The 16,567-nt window shown below is 42.8% G+C and overlaps 1 protein-coding gene across 2 annotated transcripts in view; it reads left to right on the forward strand.

Annotated features, from left to right (window-relative positions):
• Nucleotides 1-16,567, forward strand: part of jarid2b (jumonji and AT-rich interaction domain containing 2b) — an 85,616-nt gene that overhangs the window by 27,460 nt on the left and 41,589 nt on the right. For both annotated transcript variants that reach the window (XM_028424125.1, XM_028424130.1), the window contains exon 2: nucleotides 13,852-13,978. In XM_028424125.1, coding sequence (XP_028279926.1) covers nucleotides 13,852-13,978 — 127 coding nt within the window. The remainder of the gene's footprint in view (nucleotides 1-13,851; nucleotides 13,979-16,567) is intronic.

The raw sequence follows: 16,567 nt of genomic DNA on the forward strand, positions 1-16,567 counted from the left end.
CTCTCTCTCTCTCTCTCCCTCTTTGAAGTTTGTCCCAGTCCAGTAGAGTGGTAGAGGGTCAGGATGGAGAGGAGGATTAACGAGGCCCCTGGTATAGACGGATGAAAGGATGGTGGGATGAATGGTCTTTATGAAGTGTTAGATGAGAGGAGGGAAGGCCAGGTGATGACGGCCAGTAGACTTCGGGTCTAAATCAGACACGGTGATAGAGAGCTGAGATCTAAGGTTTAGATTAAAGACGGGATCAGCTCCTGGCAGCACTGATATCAGCACTGGGCCTGATGTGCTTCTGTGGCCACATTTACAGTAGCGTTTAATGTCTCTGTTTCACCTCTGTGTCTATCAGTGTACATCAAAGATTCCTTTGTAAAGCAGGATGTAAATTCGAACGTTTGTCTGCTGCCTTCAGAGGTGGCAGACTGCAGTTTGAATCCTGGGATGGTGTGTCAAGGCCCGTTCATAATTTGCTGATTAAGAACCTTCTGTGTAATGGTTGTCTCAGCTGCCTTATGCACACGGAGAGAAACCGCTCTGCATTACTCGCCCCCTCTGATTGTATTTTTGCCATGCCATTTAAAACCAATAATGCATATTGAACTCACACCCCTGTGAATGTATGTGAGCACGCGTGCGGCTGTGTAAAACCTCCCAACCTTGCAGCGTCTATGCTGCGCGGCATTAAACAGACAGTGATTGATCTACTGTATGATTGTTTATTTTGCTTGGCTGTCAGTGATGGATGAAGATTTGTGTGCATTTGAAAAGTCTGTGTGAAATATGGAGACGTTCAGCGGGGGGAGGAGGTTGTTTAAAATCTTAAAGAGAAAAACCTGCAGGCCTGTGAGAGAACCTTTCATCATACCTTCACCTTGTCTAAAATGAAATGCCCCTTGTAGTGCAGGGCTAACTCAGCAATTGCCATTTTTATCACCACTCTAAAAGACTGTAAACAATTATTTTCCTTATGGTAAAAAAATGTGCTTGTGCCAGAAAAAACAGTTATAGATACAATCATTTATTATTGTGTGTGCTTTTGAGGAATTCTTTTTAAAGGGCTGTAGTTAGTTTGCTCATATTATTCATTGTGTGACTTTGGTGTTATCTCAGGTCCAAATGAACATTGTAAGTGTGTGACATGTTCCCTTTACAGTGATGTTCTGTGGGCACCGTTGTCCCCTACAGATGCCACCTGACTGAACATTTTCACCCACAAAGACCACTACATACAAAACTAGCTTCTGTCCACAGATGACAGCGTCTGAGCAGCAAGACATTTCTAACACCCTCTTCAGTTACTATCTTCCCATGAGGCCAAAAAGGAACTAGCGTAAATGAATAGAAAGGGAAACTGGAGACACAATGCTTACCTGTCCTCCCTCTCGCTCTTTCTCCTACCTTCTCCCCTGTGACATCCCTGCATTTCCTCTTTTTTTTTCTCTCTCTGGCAGAAACTGTCTGACTCTTAATGATTGCTTTCACAGCAGATGGCTTGAACAGGAGTTTCTCCAACTCGCATGCAAAACAAAATCAAACCCTAAATCCTCCATCTCTGTACTAATATATTTCTTTCTTTTCTTTTGCCCCCCCCCCCCCCCAAAAAAAAAAAAATAATAAAAAAATTTTTTTACTCATAACAACAGACGCCCTGTTTGTCTGCCAGTTATTTTTTGTAAACCATGGAAACCAGGCTTCCCCCTTTTCACATCTTGTTTCTCTATTTCAAAAATGTTCGCTTTCACGTGCCAAAACATCTCTCTGAATCCAGGCTCATCTGAAGACAAAAAAGAGGTTTGCCTCTTGTGTTCTTGCTGCTTCTAAGCAGCAGCACATTGCTCATCATTAATAAGGCCGAGGGTTGTTGTGAGGTTAGTTAGCTAACAGCTATAAGCTAAAGATGTTGTACAGTAGCACAGAGTTTTAGTCACCCAGTGTAATTGGCTTCTAATTGACAGAATGTTCACACTTAAAACTGGTTTATTTTTTGTTGTGACTAAAACTTAAAAAAAAACATTTAGGGGAATTTGAAGTCAAACTGTAAACTCCAAGTTTTTTGATGTGGATGAATATTTCTGTTTTACCCCTCAGTTTTTAATTAGAACCATGTGAGCATAACCTCCTCTGGGCAGAGGATTTGCTCCCCATCGCCTGCTGAAAGGACCCACTTTCTTTTCTTTGCCCTGGTCTTCCACAGCACTTTGTCATGTAAAGAGGCCCTTATCTGCCTCCAGTTGGGGGTAAAGGGGCCAGAGAGAAATGGCTTGCTGGATCCCTGGGGCCAACAGAAATCGACACATGGTAAATAAGTGACCATGATTGACGGGTCTTTTGAGCAGAGTTGCTTAGGCCCGCCCACTGATGTGTCTGCCGGGAGGTCAACTTTGACCCCTTCCGGGCCACCTGCTTGCCCCCAGGCCTTGACCTTTTAGCTGGACTTCTCTGTTAAAAGTCCCAGGACATAAATTCAATGTTGAGCTTTTTTTTGCATTTATTTTTCATTTTGATCATATACAGATCTCCTCCTGGTGGTTTTTGTTACCCACACTGTAAATACCTGCTTGATTTTTATTTATAAAAATGTCCAATCTGTGTCATTGAACATTTCAGAAAATGATTTCTCCTTTGGCCCAGGTACTTGCTGCAATTTCTGCCATGTTCACCAGCTTTCTGCTCTGCTCCTTAAGCAATACATTTGTTTCAGCGCGTCTCGTAAAAGGCTGGCCAACACCGACAATTTAATGGGCTAAACAAGGGCAGGGAAGTGAAGCGATTTCACAAGGCCTGAGTTAATTTCCCTCATTCGGGCTAAATTGGGCCATGGTGCGGGGGTAAATAAACAGAATGCATGCAGACTGCAACAACGAAAGTGACATGGTGAGAGGGTGTGTGAAAAAGTGGTTGTGCTGATTTTTCCAATCCCCTGTGAACAGTTATAGATTTATTACAGAGTGCTTGTCCAGCACTTCGCCGGTGGACAAGCTTTGCCTTTTCAATGGGGCAGTAAATAAGAAAGATTTTTAGGTGTCTGTGTGCATGTCTATAATCTCACAATAATTATACTGCAGATTTATTGTGATATTTTTTTGGTAACTTTACAGGCTGCAAATTTTGACAAGATTAAAATTTATGTTTGGCTCCAGTCCACTTTAACCCACTTGAATGTTGTCACTCTTGAGATTTAGCACACTTGTCACAGCTGCCTTCTTCGTAGGGCTTAAAACTGAGAATACATACGTTAGTCTTAGTTGCCAAATTCTAAGAAAAAAGGCATTGGTATGTAGCAGAGATTTTAGAGGCCACAAAGCAGCAGCAGCATTTTGTTGCACAAAACACTTGGTCATGTGTCTGTAAATACATGAAGTGTTCACGTGTGTGCATCCAGAAGAAAACTCCCTCAGCTTTGCAGAAGTCTGTCATGTCGACATATTTACTCTGACCCATGTTCTTCTCAAGTAACATGAGCACATGTGGGTTTGAGATTGTACTGACAGAAGTGTGTGTGTGTGTGTGAGCAGTGGAGATAAATGACATGCTCATACGGGAGGGTTTAAGAAAAGGCCCTCACATTCCTTCTCAAAATTTCTGACACACTACCCACTCGTCCCTTTGATATTGTATTACCTGAGTGTAAATGGGCCTTAACTCCTGGCCCATCTCAGAGCATCTGCACAGCTCTCCTCTGAATAACTCTACTGACGTCAGCTCCACGCTCTGTGTGCACGCCATGTCTCATTTCCATAAGGAAAATAGTTCACTCAGAGCCAGAGGGTAATTATTTGCTTTGTTAAATTGGGTAATTAACTTGTCACCCAAGTGATATTTGTGGCTTGTTCACAACAGTTTGATTCATTTTTTTTTCAAATACAACAATGGGAGATTGTAAAATAATTGTATTGTCTGTGAAATAATAGATATGTTGCCTAATTACTGCTTTGTTGCAATGGTCTCACTTGTCTGGCGAGTTGCATGTAAAAACTGCTGCTGAGAGTATTATTAATAGCATGTCATCAAAAACACGAATGGTGGAGTATTCAGTCTTTTGAATAAACACTCGACATGCATTCTGAATTGGCTCAGTTTGTGGGAGGCTATTTCTGTTTGCAGACATTCAGTTTTCTTGGCGGGTGAATAACATTTTCGTGGCGGCTTTTAGATATATTCGTTTGTTGTAGTTGAAAAAGATGACGTGTAGGAGGTAGCTTCCCTACTTCTGCCTTTCAGGCAGTTTCTTTGATTCATATGTAAGCTACATTTCAAGGCATATAATTAGCAACCCACGATTGTAAAATGTGCATACGCATTCAGTCATATAGCATTGACTTGCTTGTCAGAAGGAGCCTCTAGGAGAAAGGATGGACATGCGCCTCTTAGCCCTTTTGTGTACAGTACGAGCAGTCTGCCTCTAATGATCCCGACTAGCACTTGTATATTGTGAGCTTTTAAGTCCTTCTGAGACGGTCTTGTGTATGTGTGTGTGTGTGTGTGTGTGTACAGTGTAAAAGCAGTGCTGTGTTGCGACGTGCTTGTTAGTGAGATTGTCAGCCAGAGAGAGACTTGACCTTACATGGTTGTACAAGCTACTCTGTTGTTGCTGTCATCAGCTCCAGACACACTAAGGGAAAATGGGTCTTCTTGCTTTGAAAAGTGGTCCGAGCATGTTCTTTACATTTACTTATGTGCAATGTTGGACAAAAAACCTTTTAGTAGAGGTCACAGTATCTCTGGGAAAAAAACCTGTCAAGAGATTAAAAGGAATCTTGTTAATGGTTATAATATTGTAATGAAAAGCAGTGTCTGTAAAAAGTAGAGCCTGAGAGCCTGACCTTTTCCTGAGTTGATTTCTGAGTTGGGTTTTCAAATGGATTTTTTTTTTCAGATCTCTAGCCAATATTTTGTCACATTCCCATCTCAGCTCAGTTTAGTTTGTTTAGGGTTTGGATCCTCATGCCATCTTACCACTGCAAGCAGCTGCATGTCGGCTCTGAAACACACACACACACTCGCACACACCCAGGGCAAAGTTGCATACACAAAGTCAGACTAACCCTCAAGTGACTTAACCCACAAGTGTGCACACGCAACAGAGCCAACAGAGGGCAACTCAGGACACACATACACCAAGCACTGCCCCACCTCCAGCCTGGCCAGTTGCTGCCCGCGTGCTCCCAACAGCCGTCTGCCAACAGTCGGGTTAATATTGCCACCAGCTGCAGAGAGGGTGATGCCAACCAATGCCAACCGGCACCAGGCCCAGAGTGGCCACACTCTTCTCTTCTCTTCTCTTCTCTTCTCTTCTCTGCCATCTATCTTAGTGAACAACTCTGGACAGTGAATTGGCTAGGTGCATGCCTGAGCGAAAAGGGAATGGAGTAGGATGCAGAAATGGAGTGATGCATTATAGGCAGACCTTCTTTCCCTGGCTTTGTCAGTTGTTTCTGACATCTGCCCCAGCAATATATCACTCTGCTTTACAGTGTCAATTTGTTTTTCTACCATGTAGACCTTTAAGTGTAAAATCATGTATCACATGATAGCTGCGGTGCTAGCCTGTTGTTGTCAAAGCTGCCTCAACCATTGCAAGGTAAAACCTCTGACTGTATAAGCATGGACAAAAAAAAGCCAACAGCACATGAGGTGATATCTTTTTAATGTCTGGGTTGTACAAAGAGGAGTTAATGAGTCTTTATAGTAAAGCAGCTTGCCTGCGCTTGTGTGAAACTCTCTAAGAGTAAATGCGTTAACCACCTCAGGCAATGAATTGTTGTTGTTGTGTAAGTGTGTCTGTGTGTCTAAGATGGTGCTCGTGTGCTTCTTCCTGTCTGATTGTTTACAGCCTTACCTAAGTGGATTCCAGATGTAATCCTGCAGTCTGCATGAGTCTGGCTATCCAAGGCTTTCTGGAGGCCTCCCTCAGGTGTTGCCTTCACAGCAGCTTGCTTCCATACAAATGGTATCTTCCCCTAGTAGCAGACAGATGCTGCATAAACTGACCAGAGGCTGGTGGGTTTTTTTTCTGTATAGTCGTACAAGCCTTCTAGCCTGCAGGCTGTTCCTGTCAGACAAGGCATGAGGCTAATGAGGTTACTCTGTTTCCTGTTTCTGCCTTCCTGTCCCCTCCTTGTGTTTGTCAGAAGAGGGAGGGCTTCAGCTCTGTGGCACGATATGTCTACATGCCTGTAACATATCTGGCGTATATGCTATGAAACACGTCTAATGTGTGGATTAATGTGCACACACCACAGCAAACAGCCAACATCAGCACACATGTAAACACTGGAATGGGTCAGAAGCTGGTGGCGAGAAATGCTATTGGTAATATAGAACAGCAGGCAAAAGGAAAAAGCTGAGGGAGTCCACTTTAGGTGTTTTCCGCTTCAGTCAACAGGTAACTTCCTTTTCAGCATGCTAAATTAGTTTAATGATCCAAGAGAGTGTTTAATTCTTCTAAAATTCCTGGAAATAAAGTTACATTTTTAGTTATATTTTGAGTTTAGTTTTGTTTTTGTGTATTTCTTTTCACCTTAGTCAATTTAAACATATACATATGGGTACTTTACTTAACAGTTAACAAAGTTGAGCATGAATGATTTGACAGTCATCTCAAATTTCCTGTCAAAAATGTTTATTGTATTGAAAGGATTTATTTATAATCTCCAGGAATGCTGATTTATTTTTATACCCTGGATGACAATACAGAGCATATTTCCTTGACTGAATCCAAAGAAAGAAACAATTGCTGCTGATAAGAAGCTGTAGCTCATTTCTGTCTCTGTAGACCTGCACAGCTTGTGTTGACGGGTTAGAAATGCAGCTCTCTTTAAGTGGGATCAGGAGCCGGGTCTTCCAAGCATCCTGAGGGAATAACGGGGAGATGTTGCAGCTATTGTTGCTGCTACTATGATGAATGACGGCTAGTTGGGAACGCCGTCGATCAGGTCGCACTATCCGCCAGAGCTAGTGCGTGTGTGTGTGTGTCAAACCTCTGGTCAGCGGCATGTAGCCAAAGTGAAAATAATATTGTGACAGAGTTGGAGGGTAAGTGTGTTGAACGAGGCTGTTATTATTGAACGGTGGCCATTTGTTATGCAACCTGTCAGATACACAGAGTGAACACACACATACTGTATTACACGTGGGTCGCTTTATACAATATATAATAATGCAAAATTCTACCATGAGGCCTGTATTTTGGTCTATTGTAAGACCAGACATAGCTCAGCACTCTCAACCTGCCAAATGTAACTTCACAGCATGAAGAATTTTCCTCAGCTGAGCCCTAAAAACCATGGCAACAGGGCTGTGAAACTGACAGTGACGCCGCTGCAAAGCTGATGCCACACCATTACTTTAACATTTCACTTTATGAGAGACACTTAAAATTCCCACAACAACAATTTGTACAATGCTTCCTTTGCTTTGAGGCACTGAATGAACAGGAAACGGTTATTTTGAGCCAAGAACGCTCCTCTGGTACTTTGTGCCATGCAACAGAACACAAGCACACCTTAAACTCCTTCCGTGTGCTGTTTGATAATCTGTCAATACTGCTATGAACATAGGCAGTGTTTTGGTATGTATAACAAAACCAGCAGCACAAATAAATTCTCTAGTTATTTGAAGCATTTTATTTTTACTTTTTTACTTTTCCTTGTAATTTTTAACTTCAAATACACGAAAGGCAGCTTTTAAGTTGGTGTCCTGGTAAGTGTTGATGATTTTAGGCTTTCGTCTGCAGCTAGTTGAATTTGCATTTGGAGTGTTTGTGTGTTTGGGGCTAAGGGTCAGAGCAGGGGTCACTTGGTCACATAGCCAGTGTGGGTGGGCAGCCCAGTCAGTCTTTAAGCTTTGTTACACAGCCAGTTGAGCATCTGCTCACACACATGCTCGCTTATACTTGTCCATGTTAAACCAGGTCAGTACCTTAGTGCCTCCTTTTCTGTCTACTTTGACCCTCTGCTCAGATTAAAATAGTAATTTATTCCTCATGAAAAGAAACACCTTATTGTTTTATAAAACTACATCAGGAAAGTAGGAAAAGGAAGAAACGGCAACAACGATGGCATCTGAAAACGTATCGGTAGCTCTTGCAGATTGACTTCTGCTTTCTTCTGTAATGAAACAATAATCCTAACTCACTGAAATTATTGTAATCAGCATGCAATAAGCAGTGCCTTCAGAGAGCTGCTGCAGAAACAGTATGTTAATCTGCTTCTTTCCTTCCTGGCTGATTTTCCATGTCTGTGTCACCTGCACATTCTGAAGAAAGTGTGGACTTGCAGATACCTTGACAAAAGAATTAGCCACCTTAATGTAGCTGTACCCTCAGACTCGCATCTTCAAAGCATGTGACATTTATTTCTCTCCGATAAAACAAACTCGGTCACAGTCTGTGTTTAAAAGCCTTTTCCCTCACCCCATCTCTCTCTCTCTCTCTCTCTCTCTGCTCTGCTCTGCTTTTACCAGCCTGATAGCATTTTATGCTCGACAGGGTTGAATGGCGCTGGCAGTCTGTCACTTATGTACGCTCAGATAGATTCAGACGGTGTGTGTGCGTGCAGGAGTGTGCAAATGCAGACAGCTGATATGACTGACAGAGGAGACACAGTAGGTTAGTGTGTGTCTGATACAGAGCTCAGCAGGAGAGACCATGACGGCCAGACGCAAGGCATTGTTCTCGGGGAGAGACATTATTCTGATGTTTATGCTCAAAGTTATATTCAACAGCAGGTGTGTTTATGGATCAGCTATGTAATGCAGAAGGTGCTTTTTCACATGCTTGAAAACTGTTCGGGCTATCCCAGCATGACTAGTTTAAAGGGAAGGCCCTGTGGCTGCACTCACACTTGCACACACATTCCAATGCAGTGAGCTTGTGGTGTAATGAGGCGATTATATAGGGCCTCTTGTCCCCGGCAACCCCAAAAACCTTGTTCCGTTTGCCTATTCTCTGAGCTCCAAGCTGAGCTAAGCATCCGGTCTACTTGAAGCTATAAGGGACGTGGGGACCAGGATGTAGTTAGGATTGGAATGTAAATTTTGGGAGCAAACATGTGCTTCATACTTGAAGAGGTTGGCCTGGTTTTTGAAACTACCTCAGTTGTTTGCACATCATGCTGATGTAGGATCAGGAGTGGGGGTGGGTTTTGGAGAGCAGCTGCTATTATTTACACCAACTTGGCACTGAGCTTAAAAATATCAGGAGTTTTCAAATGCATACATCCATATAGTACAGTGTGTTTGACGTGTGTTTTCACTCAGAAACTGTGTTTAATAGCACTGCACTAAGATACGATTTGGATCTCTTCTCATAATTATGAAAACATTGCAGATGTTTTAGTTCCTCCGGAGGGCCATAATCAACATGCCATAAATGTTTGTAATCTACAAAGTCTTGGTCATGACCTTAAGAAAGGCTACGATGATGTAGTTTGGACTTAAATAATTGTTATCGCAGTCATCTGCACCGCTTGGGAACCCTGCACAGTCATATTCTTGCAGCCAGTCATCTGGGGTCCATGTGTTGGCGAAAGAGTAAATAAAGATCAAGATGTCGGAGGGGGAAAGGAAGGGTTGGTAGTGGGGTAGGGACTGTCCTGACTACTGGATATAATAACCCAGGCTTTGTTAAAATAACATTTCTCCTCCATCCATCTCTCCATCCATCTCCCTAAGAGGAAATGTGTGTTAAAATAACAGATTTTGGACCAGTTTTGTAGAGCAGATCGCAGCTGGCGCATGGCCCACATTCCTCTGCCATGACATCCGCACAGTCGGCAGCAGCGCAGCACTATTTATAGAACAGCTGCTGTGTGTATGCACGCACAGTAATGTATATTCAAGTGTGCAAAACAAAACCATTAATTGAATAAATAATATATAGGCATGTATAAGGTTTTATCCTCTGCAGGTAAACCAGCGGTTTCTGTGTCTGTTTTACAGTAAGCACCTTCTGAGCTGACGTTAGCACGGCTCGCCTGTGTGTCACACTTCTACACACCCAGAGCACAACATGTAGAGGCTTTGTGATGTTCTTAAAGGCACAGTGTGTGTTTTTCAGTGACTGCTGTAATAAGCAATTTTATACAGATTTTCAATACACATTTTACAAAATACTGGCAAAACTGCTTTGAATTTTTGGCACGTGTCTTTTTAGTAATAAAATCAGCCTGGGCTGCTGTTCAACAATCTTTTGTTGTGTGAAATTAATCCATTGTTTGTAGGTTATAGTCTATCTTGGGAGTTAAACATGGTCTCTGGGGAAATTTGAAATACTTTTTTTCACAGAAAAGCAGAGTGGTCAGGTCTGATTTTTAAGTTTTCAGCGAGTACTCTCATCCTCCTTCTCTAATTCTCTCCACCTACGCTGGTGCCTTGTTTACACACACAGCCGATGAAATCCACTTGTTTCTTCATCAACCATTTGCAGATAGGAACATGAGCAGCGCTGGGGTTATGAAGTGGAACCGGCCCCACTTTTCATCCAGTGTAATGAGCAGATACAGATGCAGTGATAGATTTAATGTTGCTCAGACTCTCCAGGTCTTATCATTGGCACACTGCACCAAGCTTTTTAACGTTTGCTCAATTCCCTTTTTTCACTTGTGATTGTTCTGTTGTTGGCAAAAATAGATTTTTTTCTCGGCATGTAGAAAGATTTTCTTGTAACTCTAACAGATATAAATACGCACATTTTCACTAGAATAATGTGCAGATTATTTGTTTTCTTGTGTTTAATCTTTTGGTAAACTTTCATGACATAAGCCCAGCACTTATTATGATGGCATTACATATTAGCACTGTACATTTATTAGTGAGAGAGAAGGCTATAAAGTGATGTAAAGCCCTTGAGGGTGGGGTTTCAGGGTGACAGTAGGTGCTCGATGTTCCTGCAGGCATCACTTAGTCTCACACACACACACACACACACACACACACACACACACACAAGGACTGAAAAGGTCCCCACGCTCATTAGTGGGATTCCACTAGCCTGATGGGTGCCGGCTGGGTTGTAGATGTGTGTCAGTGCCAGGTGGCTCTCTGTGTAAAAGCTGTCTCTAAAGAGATCTGGCAGTAACTCAGACGCCACTTTCACCTCTCAATTTTTTTATACCTGGATAACACACAGTGCGGAGATTTTTGTTGCTGATAATCTGAAACACACTGGCCAAAAAAACGGATTGCGTGCCGTCTTTCAGGTCAGACAAATGGTTACCACCCTCATTTAATGAATCCTTTAAAGTGGCGAGGTTTCAGAGCGAAGCAGCTGTAATGGAGCGCAGGTCTCTGTTCCCTGATGAGAAGTTAGTTTTCCATTTTTTTCAGTACTTTGCAGCTATGTGTACAATGTGCACGGAACATCTGTGGCATGATGCCAACTACAGAGGAAACCACAGAGGAAGTGAGAGAAACAGAAATGTGACGAACTTTAAGAACTCAAACTTTTTCCCTCTTGGTGCAGCTGTGTGTTGTGTTGGATTGTGTGTCAGACACAGACAGTATGGAAGCTGTACAGTATGTGTTTGTAATCCTGAGATTTGCTGTCAGTACTGTGTGTGTGTGTGTGTGTGTCACTGTACACTTGGCCTTGTGCCACACCATGAGGGGAAAGAGTGCTAGTGAGCTGTCTAGGTAATTGGTGCTTACCTGGCAGGCTTGTGCACACTCACACACACACACACATGCACACTCAGAGAATGGATTAGATGACATTAAGTACAGGAGAAAATGGCATAATTGAATACTTGCGCTACCTCTCTAGCTAGTGTGTGTGTGTGTGTGTGCCCTGCATGCTCACGTGTGACAGTGTAATGAGGGACTGCACAGTACACACAAAACATACCCTATCAACCTCTGTCACAGGCTGCAAAGCATCACTGCATGTGTGTGCCAGAGTGCGTACTGTATGCAGGCAGACGTGGCTGTCACCCATCAGCTCCATCATGTGCAGACACACAGATTTTAATATCTTACCCCCACCACCACCATCACTCCTCTATTCAAAGCTCTGTTGAGGTCTTGTCCCAAAGGTCCCTGAGCAGACTTTGGAAATCAAAACAGTGCAAAAGCTTATTTTTATCTGCTGAAGAAACAAAGCCACAAAGAATGGTAAATGAACCAAGTCTTCAGTCTTGTCAAAAAATATTAGTGAATGAATTTTTGTCAGGTTTGCTTTAATTAGAGGATGTTTTCAGTCATTTGTCTAAGTGAGTCTTTTAAGCTTTTAATGAGCTGATTAAACATTTGTTGAATCAGAATTTTCACCCCAAACTTTGTGCACGTTAACATCAAGGTTTTGGCATAGTATCCAACAAACGCTATGATGATGCAGCCGCCTTTGGATGAAATTATTTTACTCTCCTTTTTTACACAGACTCTGTCATCTCAGCTCTTTTATTATTGTTTTTTGAGAGTGCTCTCTCTTAATGGAATGCTCTGACAGTTATCTTATAATTGCAGCAGTGATAACGTGTCTCAGTGGAATTATTTGCATTGAGGTGGAGAGTTTAAACACAGGCAGCCGTTGCTGATGTCACTGTCATGTCTACCATGGCTGAGCCAACTCAAATGATCTGAGTCAACTGACTGATCAGACCACTGTGCGCTCACGTTTTCCTCATCTGCGTCTTACATTTGACTCAATGTACTCCCTGCGATGATTTGACATAATCAGAAATGAGCTTTTAATACAAATGATTAACATATATTAGCTTGTTTGGCATTAAGGCACAGTGTTTTTCCCCCCTCAAATCTAACAGCTGAAATTCTCTCGCTCCATGACTTGACAAGAGAAAAGCTATTTCCAGTTTCCATTATTTATTAATACCTCTTTGTTGTTGCGCATGTCCTAATCTCATTTCCTTTAGTCATTAGTGTTGTTCGACATCAAACACAGCTGCAAGAGCAATGAGTGGAAGCAGCGAAGGGGGGGAGGAAGACAAGTGTAGTTATTGCTGTTGGACAGTCACTAAAGACCCTTTAACAATGAAATGGAATATTTTTCCTCTAAGCTGTTAAAACTCTGAACAGCAGTGTTTGGCATAAAGTGATATGCTTTCATGTGTTTGTTGCTCAGATTGAAAGTGACTTGAAAAAAGATGATGTAGGATGTGTTTTGTGTGTGTATGTGACTCCTGGTGACCTCTTTGACAATAACATCTTTTGTCTCAGTCTCACTGGGAGAGATTAGCAACACATGAACTCACAGTCCCAAGATGCTTTTTTCATTTGCTTCCTACCTATTCATCACCATAACACTCCTCTATCATGGCATTGCGGGGAGATGCATCCTTCATGTATTGTTATGGTAATGCAGTGCCCTGTGTCTAGCTGCAAGCTAATGCTATGTTATGCTAATGCCGGGACACACTAATGTCACCATATGGTTTAAAGGAGGGAAGGATGCAACCAGAAGGAGTAATGCAGTTATAGTTTTCTCTTTTGTTTAACATTTAATGCACTATGATGACATCTGTACAACATCTTTGTGTTTTTATTGGTTTAAAGTGATCTGTTTCAATAGTGAATTAAAGCTACAAAGTAACTGGTCAGTTCTTAGCTAAAAGCTGTGCGTCTACAGATTGTGTTGACTTTAGCTTGTTAGGTTTTGTTTTGTCTTCTCAACATGCTTGTCCTGTGAGCACTTCCTGGCCTTGACCTGAAGTCCCACGACATAGTCTCTAAAAGAAACAAAGGAAAACGGTCATCATAAACAGCTGTCCAACATGCTTAATGTGCTGCTCACGCTGTCTTTCCCACAGGAAAAGAAACAGAAGTAATATTCATAATAACAGAATCATTTGTAAAAAAAGGTTCATACTGACCTATTTTTTCTCTCCCTTGATGTTTTCACAGGATGACAGTGATGGGATCCCGTGGTCGGAGGAGCGGGTTATGCGGAAGGTGCTTTACCTCTCTCTAAAGGAGTTTAGGACTGCACAGAAACGGCAGCTGGATGGTGATGGAACCACAAACTCCAATGGTAAGTTTCAGCTCTTTATTTTGAAGAGGGGAATTTGTGTGGAATAAGACAAAAAGACACCACTTGTAAACAGTGATAACAGTTGAATCAAGCTGAGAACTTTTGTTTTGTTTTTGCTAAAATGAAAGAAGCAATGAAAAAGCTGCACCAGCATTTTGTGGAGTGAATATCAGTTGGACAGTCTCATTTGGGTTTTGCTGTGGGTCAGCAGGCACTGAGCTGCACTCTCTACCGGTTCATTGTCACTTCCTCAAAGGAACCCTTGAACTGAAAGCATTTCCCACTTGTTCTCAAATGTTGTTTACGCATCAAACAGAGGGGCTCTGATGAGGTCTTCTACACACACAAGAAAACACATGTAAAAGTGTTGTTAATCTTTTCCAGCTTGGACATTTACACTCACCCTGGGGTCAAGACTCATTAAACACAGGCCTCTTCAACATGAATTAATACCTGAAATTGCTTACTCAGACAGAAATCCAATTCCAGGCGGAAGTCTGCTACAATAACAGTTAAGGGATTTTTGTGTGTTGTGGTGTGTGTTAACCTGAAACAACACAAGTAGTGAGAGTGAGAGCAATGGGGGGGATGAACAGCTTGTTTTGAAACAAGCTGCCACCGTGTCTTTGTTTGACATTGGTGCTCCCACACACAAAAAAACACCCTCATCCAGCCAACAGAGGAGATTTGAACTTCACACGTGCCTTAGAAGCTATTCTCAGTTGACATTAACACAACCCAGACACAGAAAGAAAGGAACCAGGAGGAAAAAAAGAGCCTCTGAAAAGTTCACGCCCAGTCTTCCAGCCATCCAGCGAGGCAAACAGAAAGACAAGCTGACAGGCAGGAGTCGCTTTTGAAACGTATCTTTTATATCTAGGGTTTTTTCCCCCTTCCTCATTTTTGTCATGTTTTCTTTATGATATATTTCATCACACCTTTATTTATTTTCTCCATGCTGGGACTGAGTGCCCCCTCCACTCTTTGTCGCTAGTGCATCTCTGTGCGTCTGTCTGGCAGCTCATAGCTGCCACTCCAGAGCTCCTCAGGGCCTTTTAAGCCTCTGCGGGTAGCTGACCTTATCGCCTGAATAAAAATGACTCATTAGAAAGCGTCGGCAGCCCGTCGCACTGGGGGTAACGACAGCAGCCCACACTGACACAAAAGGGAGCCGGGCTGAATAGATGGGCCCTGCTGTTTTAGAGCACCGTGGGTTAGCGAGGCTTTGGAGCCTGTACGAGCGGCACAGTTTCCCGTCTCTCTTAGACATTGTGGTGAAACTGTCAGCCATTTTGGAGGATCACGCTCAGCATGCACTACATCCTGAATGGGCTGCCCCTGCTGTTTTAGATGAGTGTGGGTTAGAGTCTTGGCTTATGTTGGGGGGCAAGACATGTGCCACAGTTTTTAGTCTCACACAAGCATTATTGTGGAACTATCAGCCATTTTGGAGAACCACTGCATGATAGATATTCCGCAGTGATAAAGAGAATGATCAGAACATAACGATCATATCTAAATGATGTGTTGCTTAATGGGTTATTTAATTGGCAGGGGAAATTGTAATATTGTATAATTTGCTGGCTGATTTATTTATTTTTTTTAAAATATCTACACAGTATCGTATTTGTGTCAGTTTCCAAATGTTAATTACTTTTGTGTTGAATGTTAATTAGACCTGATGTAACAAACAAAGATTTTGGTCAAAACCTCAGAATAAATGCTCGTCCTAATTAATACAAAGCTATCTCAGTTTTCAATGTATATGCGTCCGCCATTTTGGGAAGTCATCTGTCTGAACAAGGTTATGGCAATACCAAGCTCCCTCCTGAGACATCTGTCTCTCCATCTTTCCCACCTCGTCCTCCTCTCCCCGTCACTGTGTGGCAGCAGTGGCTATCTGTTTCAGAGGGGTGGGGGGTGTGGCAGCCTGTCAGTCAGCTGCATGTGTCAGTCTATCTCTCCACCCACCCAGACTTCTCCCTGCCCATAAACAGCAATCATGCCATCTCCCGAGCCACTTTACCTTTCTGTGTTGGCAGCCATCCGTCTCTGTGTCCATCACTTCCTGCTTCGCGTGCTCCTTCCCTGCATTATTTAACAAATGACACTATGCCCTTCTGCATCCTCAGCTTCCGCTCCTTCACCCACGCATCCTTCAGCAGCTTCATCGCAGCCACATTCTTCCTCCTTCCTCCCCTTTTTTCTTTCCTATCTCCCACCATCCGTTTGTCCTTCCGTTTGTCTCTCCCCATTGCAGGGTTTTATTACACATCAATAGGACTCTGGTTACTGCCTTCTCCGCAAGCTCCTGTCTCCTTTCTCTCTCCCGCTGCTCAATCTCCTCGATTATGTATCTCCACACCCACACTCCCCTCTCCACAGCCCTTTTCTCCCTTTAGTTTTCCTCATCTGTCTCTGCCTTCCTCTTTCTCACCGTCTTCTTGTCCTTCCTGTCCTCTGCCCCATCTGTCTTAACTATCTACAGTATCTGTCAAGCAAATGCTCCCTCCCTCTTTTCCATTCTTCCTCCCTCGTCACACTCCCTTCCTTTGCCTCCGTCCTGTTTCCCACCCTTCCTCTGCTGTT

Source organism: Parambassis ranga, chromosome 2 (genome assembly GCF_900634625.1).
Source record: "Parambassis ranga chromosome 2, fParRan2.1, whole genome shotgun sequence".
Classification (NCBI taxonomy): Eukaryota; Metazoa; Chordata; class Actinopteri; family Ambassidae; genus Parambassis; species Parambassis ranga.